The sequence below is a fragment of the Ruditapes philippinarum genome, unplaced genomic scaffold (assembly GCF_026571515.1).
Source record: "Ruditapes philippinarum isolate M1 unplaced genomic scaffold, ASM2657151v2 ctg1954_1_1_1_1, whole genome shotgun sequence".
In the NCBI taxonomy this organism is placed as follows: domain Eukaryota; kingdom Metazoa; phylum Mollusca; class Bivalvia; order Venerida; family Veneridae; genus Ruditapes; species Ruditapes philippinarum.
This window is the reverse complement of record NW_026857458.1, coordinates 96,912-113,147: the sequence shown is the minus strand read 5'-3', so window position 1 is coordinate 113,147 and position 16,236 is coordinate 96,912. Positions and strand designations below refer to the sequence as shown.

At 34.5% G+C, this 16,236-nt stretch overlaps 1 protein-coding gene across 1 annotated transcript in view; it reads left to right on the top strand.

Annotated features, from left to right (window-relative positions):
• Positions 1–313: 313 nt before the first annotated feature.
• The window catches only part of LOC132749810 (gamma-tubulin complex component 5-like), a 40,394-nt gene continuing 24,471 nt past the window's right edge, over positions 314–16,236 (top strand). Inside the window, exons 1-4 of the mRNA XM_060739713.1 lie at positions 314–414; positions 9,306–9,417; positions 13,953–14,049; positions 14,800–14,879. Of these exons, the coding sequence (XP_060595696.1) occupies positions 314–414; positions 9,306–9,417; positions 13,953–14,049; positions 14,800–14,879 (390 nt within the window). The remainder of the gene's footprint in view (positions 415–9,305; positions 9,418–13,952; positions 14,050–14,799; positions 14,880–16,236) is intronic.

Genomic DNA, 16,236 nt, shown 5'->3' with positions numbered 1-16,236 from the left:
CTCATTTAATTACTCCGTCTCATGTAGATGCTTAAAATATGCACCTATATATTTATTTCCCAATTTATCTTGTCCCAGATTGTTTTAAGTCGTAATGTTATTTATGTTTTGAATTTTTGAATATTTATAATCATAAATATGAATGATTTAAAAAGCAAAGTACGTATGTAAAGAAAAGAACCATTAAGATGAAAAAAGTCTGTGGCTTTGTACAAGTTTCGAACTTACGCACTATCAAATAGCTCAAAGCTAGCGACATTTCATGAAGAAAACATATGTTCTTCTTTATTTTTATCCACGAAACAACAAAAGGATGAGTGTCAAGTTAGCACAGTGGTTCTGCCGACGAATCAACCGAAGCATTTCCGCCGACAGAGATCATGCTGCTTTAGGCTCAGATGAAAGATCAGAATTGTATAGATACATTAATCCACCATGCTATGGCTCACCCCGTCATATTATTGTAAATTTTCAATATATATAGCTAGTAACTTAAGTGAGGTATTTATAGATATTATGAATTGAAGCGTTTCAAATCTATTTTTAAACATGACAAGTTTGGACTCGATTAATCATTTTTCAACCTACATGTATTACCCACAATATTTTTGTTTCTTTATTTCAGTTGTTATCATAAGGACCTTTTTCGACAAACCAGTCCCCGAGGAACCACCAAGCCAGCCCTTAACGATAATTAATTGGCCCCGTTGTATCACAATTAGTGGTCATTAACCTATGTAAGTTAGTGAGCATCATAAATCTGTAATTTTACGAACACCTAACAACAAATATGGCGCGCTCCATTGAAAAAGATAATTTACAAGATATCCGTAAATTTATCAAACAAGTTACTGATTTTGAAGTAAGGAATAACATGCATTAATGAAATAACATAGTCTTATATTTATTTTGTATTTTTGGTTGACCAGGTGTTGCTTTTAAACGTAAAATTACGCTTCGGAATAATTTTTTTTATTCGTCCCACTCATTATTCGCACGGGGGACGGAATAACAAACGATTCACCCTCTTGAAAAATTGAAAAACTTATTTTGACTTCCCCGTATGACATTTCTAATTAATTGCATAACCCGATACGAAGGTAGACAAAACTTATGAACCAGTAAGTCCGTACATGTACATTTTATAGATCTGTCTAGAGTCAGTGTACCCGAAGCCGTACACTTTCTTAAGTAAAAATAAGAAAATTATCTTATAGTTAAAAATTCTTCTTATAATAGATAATATGAAATTAGGCAAAGCCTATAAACGGGGAAGTCGTTAAAAAAAGTCCTTTCATTCTTTCCGTTTTAAAGGTGTCATTCGGTATTACATGCACCGCTTCCCTTTTCACTCGGAACACTCGACGATTATTATTGATCCGAAAAGTTGAGATTTGTTCCGTTATCGGAATACCCCGCCTATTATCATTGATTTACATTGTAAATGGCGGCGCCCGACTAGAACTGACACTGAAAATTTCATTGATAGGTATAGAATTCTATATATTTTTAATTGTTTTTTTATTTGATTTTCTTTTAAATATACACGTGTAATCTATAGCCGGGCAAGCCAAAGCCCGGACCCGCTTCGCGGGCCCGGTCTTTGACTTCCCCGTATTATTTTGAAAATTACATCCTTTGCCCATAAAAACTGATTACCGAAACATTTCTATCTTAAGTAGGTCATACTTCTAGGCGCAGTTGATTTTAAGCAACAGGAATGGGCCAAATATGATAAATAGTGGACTCGGTTCCGCACACAAGGCCATTTTTATACTGAATGGTTATTTTACATCTTAAACATGTTTTATAAACTATTTAACATCTGTAAGTCCAGATAAGTTATATTTCTTTGCAAATTTTCAGGACTTCAAATAAATTTAATGCACATTCTTACTACAGTATACAAACATTTATTTCCAAGCATAGTAGCACACAGGAAACATGTAACAGCAATTGAAATATACTTTTTACCACTTGTAGGTAGTAAAGACAGACATAAAACATTATATTATTGAAGTTTTTTTCATCTGTTTAGTTATGATTTGTTGGATTAAGAGTTTGGTATCATTTTAAACAAAACAATCAAGGTGAAATGACTTGACATTTGGTAGTTGGGAGAAGTTAATTCATGTGCATATATTTCATAACTAACAGCAAATTTGCCATAACAAAAACATACATTTCTTTTCAAATATATATTTTATAATGATCTTAACATTAAAATAGAAATTAGCATGGTTTAATTGCTGAATAAGTTGTTTTTATGTGTGACATACACAGCCATGTACATGTATTTACATTTTCGTCTGCACTGTCTAGGGAGAGGCTGGGGTACAAGATCCCAGATTATGTCATATCCTGTTGAAAACATGCCAGTTCAGTGAAACACAAATGAAAACTAAATAAATTCATTTGATTATTTTAAGAAAAAATGAAAAATGGGAAAGTGTGCGGGACCGGGTCCTGTGCGGAACCGGGTACACTGACTCTACTTTTCTTTTCTCATTTAAAAAAGCTACCAATGTTACATTTATTTCCATGAAAATTTCAGTGTTCAACTGTCTCCTCTATGATCATTCCTTGGACCAAAAGATCAGGTTGTTCCATTCTGATCTTTTTAATTATTTGGCCGATTATCTTGACCCTCAAATACCGTTTCGCGGCTCTACCAGCCAGCTATCAAGCTACTTAGTGACTAAGAATCCGGGTCAGCTCGGCCCTAAAACATACTCGGCCCCCGAGTCAGCTCGGCCCTATTCCAACTCGGCAAGGGTCAACTCGGCCCACTTTTAAAAATGGGTAAAGGTTATCAAAGGACTCCTATTGTCACGAGCTATTATTATCAATCAATGTGTATGTTAAAGATACCGATTAATTAGGTGATAATTATGATTGACTCATTCATTCAAATTTGATTAGAAGCTTATGCTATTAAGTAAACACGTTTTTGTTTCATATTTTTTTGAAAATTACTTTACAAATGAAATGCATCTAAGGAAACATAATTTTATTATATCTTTATTCACAGGCACAAGTATCGGACCTGGGAAAAAAAAATATGAAGTATTTTTATCAATCTGTTCATATTTTTCTTCCCAGGTTCGATAATCATGCCTGTGTCTATATTAATTTTATCGAATTTGCAAGACAAATAAATAACTTTTTTTTCTAAATATACTTTATTTCAGCAGAGGTACAATTTACGTATAATTATATAATAAAAATAAGATATTTCTTATTATTCATTTACCTTAACAACATGCAAAGCAAAGTAAATACGTTACTGGTTGGGGACCACCAAATCTGGACAACCACCAAACCCGGACGGCCCCGAAAATGCTTAATTTAGTATTTTCTTTGTTCATTGGTTGTCAGTCACTTTTTTATCAACAATAAATGCATGTTTTTTCTAAAATTAAGTAAATAAATTTATTTCAACCTCCGTAAATGGTAATATTTTAATGTCTATTTCAAGAATGTTGAAGTTGAAATTCGGGGGTCGAGAAAGCAATGCCTGACCTCATATACCAGCTATAATCATTTGCAGAGTAAACAATAGAATATCCAAAACTTCAGCATTTGTTGCTGAAATATTGTTTATCATGTTAAAAATCAAAAATCAAAACACCCAAGCTTTTACCGGAATTAAACCTCGTCATGTAAATATGTGTCCGGACACATGGTACTGTAGTGTAGACTATTTAGGTAATTTTGATACCCTCCTTGTGGAGCCTCAGATATTAGTGTCAATACAATAAAAAATAAACAATTTAGTTTGTTAGTTAGGAGAAGAACCTAGCTGCACTGTGTCTAATTTTTTGGTCTCTAGGTTAAAAATTATGAAATTTGTATGAAATAATGTTCCAAAAGTGTCCGGTTGATGGTCTCCGACCAGTATAGGCCTACAGGTATATTTTTGTAAAGTGGGCCGAGTTGACCCGTGCCGAGTTGGTATAGGGCCGAGTTGACTCTTTTCCGTGACTAACTGACTTACACATCATCTCCCTTAGATAGTGAACCGTTGATCTTAACCATTACATAGTCCCTGTTACAATGAAATTTGTCCTCAAATTTCTCTGGGTCCCAGAGCAATGCTAATTGAACTCAGAGTTATATGCAAACATGGTCCCCCCCACCCCCACACACACACTGGCCACCAAATGTCATGGATATACGTGTATGCAAGTTCTCACTTTACTTTGGAGAAGCAACCTGTTATTATATGGTTGGCACACAGTAATAGAAATAAGGGTTCAGAGAAGAAACAATAGCTCTTGCTATAATATTATCATTTCTTGTGCTTTTTAGCTCGACTATTCGATAAGAATAAGTAGAGCTATTGCAGTCACCCGAGCGTCGGCGTCGGCGTAACCACTTATGTAAAAGTTTTTGTAATAGTTAAAATATTTTCAAAGTCCATTGACATATGGCTTTGAAACTTTGCACACTTGTTCACCATCATGACCCCAACCTGTAGACAGGAGAAGGTAACTCTATCAAGCATTTTGACAGAATTATGCCCCTTTTTAGCTCGACCATTCGATAAGAATAAGTAGAGCTATTGTAGTCACCGTGGCGTCCGCGTCGGCGTCGGCGTAACCACTTATGTTAAAGTTTTTGTAATAGTTTAAATATTTTCAAAGTCCATTGACATATGGCTTTGAAACTTTGCACACTTGTTCACCATCATGACCCCAACCTGTAGACAGGAGTAAGGTAACTGTATCAAGCATTTTGACAGAATTATGCCCCTTTTTCGACTTAGAATTTTACGTTAAAGTTTTTTGTAATAGTTCAAATATTTTCAAAGTCCATTGACATATGGCTTTGAAACTTTGCACACTTGTTCACCATCATGACCCCGGACCTGTAGACAGGTGGAGGTAACTGTATCAAGCATTTTGACAGAATTATGCCCCTTTTAGCTCGACTATTCGATAAGAATAAGTAGAGCTATTGTAGTCACCCGAGCGTCGGCGTCGGTGTAACCACTTATGTTAAAGTTTTTGTAATAGTTCAAATATTTTCAAAGTCCATTGACATATGGCTTTGAAACTTTGCTCACTTGTTCACCATCATGGCCCCAACCTGTAGACAGGAGGAGGTAACTCTATCAATCATTTTGACAGAATTATGCCCCTTTTTATGCCACCGCAGCATCTGCGATGCGGTGGCATATAGCGATTCACCTGTGTGTGTGTGTGTTTGTTTGTGTGTGTGTGTGTGTGTGTGTGTTATATAGATTATATAGTGAACTTAAAAAATCTTCTTGTGAAAAACCAGTAGTCCAATTTCAACCAAACTTGGCAGGATTGATCCTTGGGTGAAGGGCTTCCAAAGTTGTTCAAAGAATTTCATTCCATGCAGAAATCTGGTTGCCATGGCAACCAAAAGGAATTATAAGAACAAATTTAAAAAATCTTCTTGTAAAGACCCAAAAGGCCTAGAGCTTAGATATTTTGCATAAGGCATTGTCTGGTAGACCTCTACCAAGATTGTTCAAATTATAGCCCTGGGCGTCAAAATCGGCCCCGCCCCGGGGTCATTGATTTTCACTATATGTACATATAGTAAAACTTAAAATACCTTATTGTAAAGACCCAAATAGCCTAGAGCTTAGATATTTTGCATAAGGCATTGTCTGGTAGACCTCTACCAACATTGTTCAAATTATAGCCCTGGGGTCAAAATAGGCCCCGCCCCGGGTCATTGTTATATAGATTATATAGTGAACGTAAAAAAAATCTTCTTGTGAAAAAACCAATAGTCCAATTTCAACCAAACTTGGCAGGATTGATCCTTGGTGAAGGGCTTCCAAAGTTGTTCAAAGAATTTTTCATTCCATGCAGAAATCTGGTTGCCATGGCAAACCAAAAGGAATTATAAGAATAAATTTAAAAAATCTTCTTTTAAAGACCCAAAAGGCCTAGAGCTTAGATATTTTGCATAAGGCATTGTCTGGTAGACCTCTCTACCAAGATTGTTCAAATTATAGCCCTGGGGTCAAAATCGGCGCCGCCCGGGGGTCATGATTTTCACTATATGTACATATTAGTAAAAAAACTTAAAATACCTTATTGTAAAGGAACCCAAATAGCCTAGAGCTTAGATATTTTGCATAAGGCATTGCCTGGTAGACCTCTACCAAGATTGTTCAAATTATAGCCCTAGGGTCAAAATCGGCCCCGCCCCGGGGGTCATTGATTTTCACTATATGTACATATAGTTAAAAACTTTAAATACCTACTTGTAAAGACCCAAAAGGCCTAGAGCATAAGGCATTGTGTTGTAGGGACCTCTACCCAGATTGTTCAAATTTATAGCCCTGGGGTCAAAATCGGCCCTACCCCGGGGGTCATTGTTTTCGTTATATGTATATAGTAAAAACTTTAAAAAAAATTTCTTCTAGCAATTGACAAATTGCTAGAGGTTAGATATTTTGCATGAAACATTGTGTAGTGAACCTCTAGCAAGATTGTTCAAATTATAGCCCTGGGTCAAAATTGCCCCCCCCCGGGGGTCATTGATTTTCAATATATACATATAGTAAAAAATAAAAAAATCTTATTGTCTGTAGGTACAAGGTACAAGGCTTCAAAAACTTAACATACCTTTCTTGTAAATTGCCCAAAAGGCCTAGAGCTTAGGTATTAATGCGGTTGTGCAAAGCATTTTTTCTCTCAAATGCAATCTTGTTCAACTTAGAATTTACGTTAAAGTTTTTTTGTAATACCTCAATATTTTTCAAAAGTCCCATTGACATATGGCTTTGAAACTTTGCACACTTGTTCACCATCATGACCCCAACCTGTAGACAGGAGGAGGTAACTCTATCAAGCATTTTGACAGAATTATGCGCCTTTTTCGACTTAGAATTTACGTTAAAGTTTTTGTAATACCTCAAATATTTTCAAAATTCATTGACATATGGCTTTGAAAATTTGCACACTTGTTCACCATCATTGACCCCCAACCTGAAGACCGCAGGAGAAAAACTCTATCAATAGGCATTTTGACAGAATTATCCCCTTTTTTCGACTTAAAATTTACCGCGTTAAATTTTTGTAATAGTTCAATATTTTTAAAGGTCCCATTGACATATGGTTTTGAAAAAAACTTTTGCACACTTTGTTCACCACATGGGACCCCAAAACCTGTAAAAAACAGGAGGAGGGTAAAACCTGTAAATCAAGCATTTTTTTACTATTAAAGCACTTAAGATAGTCGAGCTTGCTTGTCCTTACCGACAGCCTTTTTTATAATTCCCGCAAAGTACATACATGAAAAATCAAAGGAATTCATGTTTATAATGCTTTATAACATTAAATATACCTGTAATTATATAGTTGGCACACAATTATAGAATATAAGGGTACAGAGAAGAAAACAACAGCTCTCCCTATAAGATTCTGATATCTTGTGCGCATGTGTTAAGGTAAGCGTGACCGAATTCAAAAATGAAGTGATGAAGCTCGTCAACATGTTACAGGTCCAAGGAAGATATTACCAGATACTACTGCAGTAGTATTGGTTGAATAATGACATGAATAATTGAAATTGTGATGAAAGTAGAATGATACACAGAATATGGGTATGGGTGTGAAATACAGTTTTTTCTAGGAAAGACTAAAATCTCCCTGTGACATACATATACACATGTCCAGTGTTCGCGTTTACTTAGTAAACATATCAATTTACTCTCTAAAATTTCCAGGGAGGAAAGAAAAAAAGGGCCGTTAAGTCCCTGGGACGAAAACACTTTTTCCATGATAATTGGTTAATTCTCTCTTAAGTTTTTTGCTCTGATTGAAAACGATTTTTTTTATTCGCTTTAAATAAATTGGCCTCGTTTTGGGCCAACCTATCAATGGTATCAGCGAACATCAACAGTCACAAATTTGATTGTTTTACGAAGTTATGCAAACATTGACATTTTTGTAATTGAGGACTCATCCCATTTGAATTGGGACGTAATAGATCTATTAGCACTGAGTCCCAGGTAAATTTAGGGAAAATCACTAACACTGCATGGTTATTAGCTAGGTCAGCTAAAGCAAAGTGTGCCTGGGGGCTTTGATTTTCCTTTTTAAAAAACTTAAACCCCAGTCGTCCCTGTCACAATTTTTGCCGTGCTTTCCTTTTTGATTAAATTTTCTTGCTTTGTTTTTACTATTTTGCCAAAAAGGCTGCCCCTGTCTTTAAAAAACCCTGGACCAGTTTTCTTTACGAAAAATAGCCCAAAACTTGGTTTAAAAAATTTAATTTTTGAAACGGAAAAAAAGTTCTTGCAAAATTATAAATTTAAACCTTTTCGAAAATCTGCCTTTTTGGAACCAACCCCGTTTTTGGTTTTTCATATGAAGAAACCGTCATAACCCGATTTAGGGGTCAAAAACCCTATCTCTGGGGAAGGGACACCTTAAACCCCCTAGGATCTCCCCTTATTTAAATAGGCCAAAAACTTTTTTCTAGGTTTATCATGGTCCACTGTTTTATTTATTTAAAATTTTTTAAATTTTCCCCAAAAAATTAAAAATTTTTGTTCCAAAAAGAATGAAAGAAAAGTTTCCCTTAAAAATTTTTTAGCATTTATAAGGGTTAAAATTTTAAAATTTTTTTTTGATCAGGGGGGATAGAGAAAATTTCTATTTAAAAATTTGTGGTCCCCCAACTTGAAATAAACACAGATTTTCCTTTGTGTTTACAGGCCCCAAATAATCCGGGGAAGGACGGGTATTTTGGGGATGTTTTTAAGTTCATTTCATTCATTTGTGCCCAAATTTTTTGATGTGAGAATTGATAATTTTTTACATGAGATAGTTTTAAAGGCCCATGTTGCCTCAGAAAGGCTATAATTCTTATTTCTCAACAAAAAAAAAATATTTTTGGTATCTTGTTACAGTTTCCAAAAAAAATAATTAATTGCCATGTTAATGAACTACCATAAATTTGCTTCTTTTTGCTCTGGTGGCAATTGGTATAGTTGGTATACAGTAAATAAGTATTTTGTATAGAAGTAAAAATACTACAATGTAAATAAACTAATGAGCCGCGTCACGACAAAACCAACGCAATGCGTTTGCGACTATCATGGATCCAGACCAGCCTGCGCATCCACGCAGTCTGATCAGGATCCATGCTGTTCGCTTACAAACCCTATTTCAAGTAGAGAAACTGATAGCGAACAGCATTGATCCTGATCAGACTGCGCGGATGCGCAGGCTGGTCTGGATCCATGCTGGTCGCAAACGCATTGCGTTGGTTTTGTAGTGACGCGGCTCAAATGTTTTTTTTCCCTGTAGAATATGTGATAAATTGAAGATACATTCCGAGTTGAAGAAGGCGTTAAAGCTGCAAGCTCTGTCACAGGAATTTCTTGAAACTGTTGGGTATGAGAGAAAGGATTTTGGAAAAGTAAGTATATTGCCATTAAAGTGAATGGTCTATAATGGAATATATGTAATACTATAAATATTCAGTGATTTTATTTTTAAATTTCAAAATAACCTTAAAATAAATGGCTTTCTGAAGGGGAAAATAGAGCACAAACAATCAGAAAATGGGGAAAACCTAATATCAAATTTGAATGGATTTTATCCACACATTTAATAAATTTTTCAATTTCAGTTCAATTTAACATGCATCGTTTATACTATAGGCTTTCGGTCTCAGTCATTTAAGTTTATCAACTAGCTGATATGTCAGCTGCTGTTAAGTCATGGTTCTGGTGTCAGAAGAATGCACACAGCATTTCAGGGGAAAATATAGCATTTTTAAGGGAAAATATACCTATCTGGGGCTAGTGGAAACAGCCTTTATTTGACTGTGAAATATAGGGTGGGGGGAGTCTCTGATATAAGTTATTATTAAATAAGCATTTTTAGCTCACCTGTCACAAAGTCTGTCGTCCGTCCGTCGTCCGTCCGTAAACTTTTGCTTTAAATGACATCTCCTCATAAACCACTGAGCCAATTTCATCCAAACTTCACAGGAATGTTCCTTTGGTGGTCACCTTTAAAAATTGTTCAAAGAATTTAATTCCATACAGAACTCTGGTTGCCATGGCAACCGAAAGAAAAATCTTTAAATATCTTCTTTTAAACAACCCTAAGAGCTAGAGCTTAGATATTTGGCATGAAACATCTTCTAATGAGTGTCTACCAAGTTTGTTCAAATAAAAGCCCTGGGGTCAAAATTGGCCCCGCCCCAGGGGGTCATAGATTTTCCCTATATGCATATAGTAAAAACTTAAAAAATCTTCTTTTAAAGAACCCAAAGAGCTAGAGCTAAGATATTTGGCATGAAACATCTTCTAGTGAGTGTCTACCAAGTTTGTTCAAATAAAAGCCCTGGGGTCAAAATTGGCCCCGCCCCGGGGGTCATTGATTTTCCCTATATGCATATAGTAAAAACTTAAAAAATCTTCTTTTAAAGAACTGTAAGAGCTAGAGCTTAGATATTTGGCATGAAACATCTTCTAGTGAATGTCTACCAAGTTTGTTCAAATAAAAGCCCTGGGGTCAAAATTGGCCCCGCCCCGGGGGTCATTGATTTTCCCTATATGCATATAGTAAAAACTTAAAAAATCTTCTTTTAAAGAACTGTAAGAGCTAGAGCTTAGATATTTGGCATGAAACATCTTCTAGTGAATGTCTACCAAGTTTGTACAAATAAAAACCCTGCGGTCAAAATTGGCCCCGCCCCAGGGGGTCATTGATTTTCCCTATATGCATATAGTAAAAACTTAAAAAAATCTTCTTTTAAAGAACCTTAAGAGCTAGAGCTTAGATATTTGGCATGAAACATCTTCTAGTGAATGTCTATCAAGTTTGTTCAAATAAAAACCCTGCTGTCAAAATTGGCCCCGCCCCAGGGGGTCATTGATTTTCCCTATATGCATATAGTAAAAACTTAAAAAATCTTCTTTTGAAGAACCCAAAGAGCTAGAGCTAAGATATTTAGCATGAAACATGTTCTAATGGGTGTCTACCAAGTATGTTCAAATAAAAGCCCTGGGTCAAAACTGGGCCCGCCCGGGGGGTCATTGATTTTTCCTTATATGTGTAACGCAAAAAACTTAAAAATCTTCTTGAAAAAACCCAAATAGCTAGAGTTTAGATATTAAGCATAAAACATCTTTAAGTAAATATCTACAAAGTTTGTTCAAATAAAAGCCCGGGGGTCAAAACTGGCCCTGCCCCAGGGGTGTCATTGTTTTTAACTATATGTGTATGTAAAAACTTAAAAAAAATCTTCTTTTAAAAAAACCCAATGAGCTAGAACTTAAGATGTTTAGCATGAAACATCTTCTTATGGGTAATCTACCAAGTTTGTTTCAAATAAAAACAAATAAAAGCCCTTGGGTAAAAATTGGCCCGGGGGTGGGGGGGGGGGCTATATACAGGTGAGCGAACCTCAGGGCCATCATGGCCCTCTTGTTTAGTATCACATGCAAAAAAAAAAAAAAGTTCTATATAATATGGATATTGTTGGTAAGTGTTAGATAAATTTTCGAGTAAAAAGTGTTGCAACGTTATTCATTTTTGAGTCATTTTACACAATAACATTAACTATCTGGAAAAATGAGGTGAGGGACTGACTGATCTGAAAACTTGCAAACAAGTTGTTGGTTTAGACCTACTTCAGATGGTAGACCAGTCTGAGTAAAATATTTAAGTCCAAACCTCAGTGCTGTCCCTTTAAGGGTTTTAAAAATAGAACTGGAAAAAAAAACTGTATTTTGAAAGATGAAATCCAATATGGACGTTTTACTTCCATGTCCGGAAACTATTTTTTGTATGAAATTACATTGTACCCTTACAGAGTGAGATTTCATACACCTTCCTTAATCAGTTGAAAACATGACCATTCCCACATAATATTTATTGGATATTTAAAAGGCCTTTTTTTTTTTTTTAAATACATGTACAAAATTATTACTTATCTTAATTATCCATGTGTGTGTGTTCATTCAGCATTCTTCCTTTTAAGATTTCTAAAGGATATTCAGAGGTTAAAAAACTAATTCCTATTTCTGCATAATGTGCTAGACTATACTTTCATTAACTGTCTTGGTGATGAGAAATACTGTATTGTCTCTATTTTACGCCCCCAGGGGCTTGCATTTTTGCAAAAGGGGGGCGCTAATTAGAACTATAAAAATGTGCTTTAAAAATACAATAAAGATATAATTCAATTATAAAAATCATTATTCATTATTATGATTTAGTACATAATACAGGATTATATTTTTTTTAATTTTAAGTTACTGGAGTGTCATTAGTTGTTATTTTCAAGTAAATCTTTTAGATTGCTTTTTAATTATGGAATTTTTAATCTATAAGCCAAGATAAGAGGTTTTTTCAACAAAAAGTCACTTTTTGTTGGAAAAACCTCTTACCTTGGCTTAAAGATTTGTTTTTTGTCAACAATAAAGTTGAATAAATAAAAATTTACTTTATATTCTGTATTTTTATGACTTTTGAACACTCTAAAATACCTTAAATCTGAGAGCTTCTGGGGGCTACGCCCCCTGGTCCCCCACCAGGGAGTAAGGGGGCTCAAGGGGGCTCATTAGCTGCCCCCTTAACCCCAGGCCAAATTTCAGAGCGAACTTCTATAACACAATCACATCCCAGAAATTGGTGGGGGTGTTAATTGGAAACAGTACTGTAAAACGATATTAAAATATATAAGTTCATGTATTCGTGTATCAAAAACTGCTATATTGACGATATGGTCTTAAGATTTTTAGGAATTAATGAGACTTTCAGTACAGAAAGGTACCGATTCTGCATGTACATTCGAGACTACTTGAGCGATCTCCTGATTTTAACGACTCTCTGTCTTATCCGACCTTGTTTCAGTCCCCCTAGTCAGTTTATTTATCAAATTCAAGTTTATTTTGTAATAAAATAATTTGATATTAATCTAATACAAAAAAAAAAAAAATTTGTATGTTAAGTCACAATGGTATAATAATATAGATTGTTTTAAAATTTCAATTTTCTTTGTGACTGTATTAAGAGACTCCCTGTCATAATGTGACCCTTTTCTAAAGGTCCCTTGGAAAGTCACACATGACAGTCTTGACTGTACTATAATTTGACTAATTCTTGCAAAGCATTATCTACTGTTTACAAGTCACATGGATTTAAATAACATCATTCCCCCACACCATGTATGAATGAATTGCATTCATAGAATGATGTCTTTGCTGTTATGAAAGAAAAGAGTATGAAATAAAAAATATTATTTTCCTTAATTTGTTTCCCAATTCTGAATAATAAGTAAGAAAAATAATCAAACACCGGCCTTCATCAAAGACATTAATATCTAGCTCTCGAGTAATTTAAGCAGAAACTCGACAGAGACTCCAGTTACCTCAAGGTAAATATTCCGGTTTGTACCGGCAGCTGGTGTTAGATCCTTGTATTACTTTTGCTGACAGAACTCTTTTGTTTTAAGCTCAACATAGATACATGTATAGTGCTCAGGTGAACTTTTGTGATCACAATTTGTCTGACGTTTATTGTCCGTCTGTGCATCCATCGTCAACTTTTTAGACAAATGACATCTTCTCTGAAACAATTTGGATTGAATTTAATGAACTTTTTGAGGATGATCCTAGCATGAAGCTCTACTAAAAATTTTAAAATATTATTAAACCTTTACTGAAGAAAGCGAACAACAGATTTTTTTTCCCACTATTATATAAAAAATATGATACCCTGAAAAATCAAATAAAATTATTTTGTATTCCAGTAACAGGGATATCCCTATCTTGTTAACCAAATGTATAGTAACATGGTAACATGTACTAATGAGTGAGGCCAGTTAACCTATTGCGTGAGCTGCAAAAGGATTATGTTGGCACTTTAAACAACAATAAACAAATGAAATTGAAATTTGATTAAAATTAACAATGAATCATTTATTTTTTATTACAGACGGATACTCACTACTCTATACTGTTGTTTTTGTTGTTGATATCTAACGATCCTGTACATAGTGAATATGTAGAGACTATAAACCATACATCAAAAGGTAAAGTGTGATAACACAAGAAATCTTTATTTATTAGTTTATTTGTAATATGTCAAAATTTGGACTGAATACATTACCATTTTGCTCTTAAAGTGTATAAACTATAAAGCTATATATATATTGCAAAAATTATTGTTTGAATTTTAAAAAAGTATATATTTCAAAATGCTTGTATGAAATAAATATGGTAATTTATTGCCTTAAAAGCGAACGGTGCATGCACAAAATCATTGCTAAATGGATAAAACACCACTTAAAATAGCAAAAATAATATTTTGTTCAGGAAAATTTATTCTGTTTAGGTACATTTTTCTTGTGTATTAAATAACAGAGACATTTTATGTTAAAACTTTTTCGGGAATCAACCATATAATAATGGTAATTATATAATTTTAATGTTGATAAATTTTATTGAAATATTTCATAAGGTAAAAATTAATACCCTTTAACATTGTATAAAGTCTTTGTTCGAGTCATGTTGCCTGCTACAGAGTAAAACAAGTAAAGTACTTGCGCATACATGTTTTAAACAGATTTCCCGGTTTGAGATAATTATGGCCCTTGAATAAAAAAAGTCGTTTTGGCCGGTTAATGATTTTTGTGTTGCCTGCTACAAAATAGCTACCACAATCAGTTATCCTTCATCCGTCCGTCTGACCTTACAGTTGGATATTTACAAATCATCGTGCATTTCACATTTACTTAGTATGCTAGTAATATCAATTTGACTGAGGTTTATTTTGTTTATAGAAGTCAAAGAGGAGATTGACTGGGGTGCTTATTTGTTAGAAGGAATTGAAATATATGACCCAAGTGATGGGGAATTGTCAGTAAGTAACATTTAACATCTTTCAATCATGCATTTTTTCAGTGTATTGTTTATGGGGACTTTTGATTTATACAAAATTTATTTTAGTTCAATTGTGTTGGAGGCTTAAAGCTTATAGGCATACTTTTGAATCCATTCCTGGAACCAACCAGTACTGAGCAACAAATGTAAAGTTTATTGCTCAAGAAAACAATGGCTTGCCCCTAACGGGGTTTCAAGCCAAACTGAAAGCGATCCTTAGATTATTACTTAAAGCATTAACCACTCGGTCATGCTGCCACTTAGAAGTTTACTGCTGTAAATTGGATACTCTAGTCTTTGATACCTTAAAAAGTCCATGCAGTTCATTTCTGAAGGTAGTTTACAAAAAAAAAAATATTTTACATGACTGGTGACTAAAGTTGAACTTAGACTTCATTAGAAGTTATAATGCTTAAGTATATATAAGAAAAATATTAAGTATTCAACAACACAACTCAATACTGGTTGGAAATCAACATGACTGATGTTGCCAAGTTACGGCTACTCAGAAATGAATGTCAGCCCAAGTTAGACTGTACATAAGAATTAAAAAAAAAAAACAACAGTCGCATATACTTGTAGTCCCTAAGCAGCGTTTATTGGCAGTTTAACTCCATTTTCTTTCTTCTTTGTGTTTTGCGACAAAATCACATCACATTTTAGAAAAGTGTATAATAAATGCCCTTTAAAATCATCCAGTCAAACATTAGTTTGGTCATAACTTTTTAGCTCACCTGTCACAAAGTGACAGGGTGAGCTTTTGTGATCGCTTTTCGTCCGGCGTCCGTCGTCCGTCGTCCGTCCGTCGTCCGTAAACTTTTACTTTAAATGACATCTCCTCATAAACCACAAGGCCAATTTCATCCAAACTTCACAGGAATGTTCCTTTGGTGGTCACCTTTAAAAATTGTTCAAAGAATTTAATTCCATGCAGAACTCTGGTTGCCATGGCAACCGAAAGAAAAAACTTTAAATATCTTCTTTTAAAAAACCATAAGAGCTAGAGCTTAGATATTTGGCATGAAACATCTTCTAGTGAGTGTCTACCAAGTTTGTTCAAATAAAAGCCCTGGGGTCAAAATTGGCCCCGCCCCGGGGGGTCATTGATTTTCCCTATATGCATATAGTGAAAACTTAAAAAATCTTCTTTTAAAGAACTCAAAGAGCTATGGCTAAGATATTGAGCATCAAACATGTTCTAATAGGTGTCTATCAAGTTTGTTCAAAGAAAAGCCATGGGGTCAAAATTGGCCCTGCCCCAGGGGGTCATTGATTTTCCCTATATGCATATAGTAAAAACTTAAAAAATCTTCTTTTAAAGAACCAAAAGAGTTAGA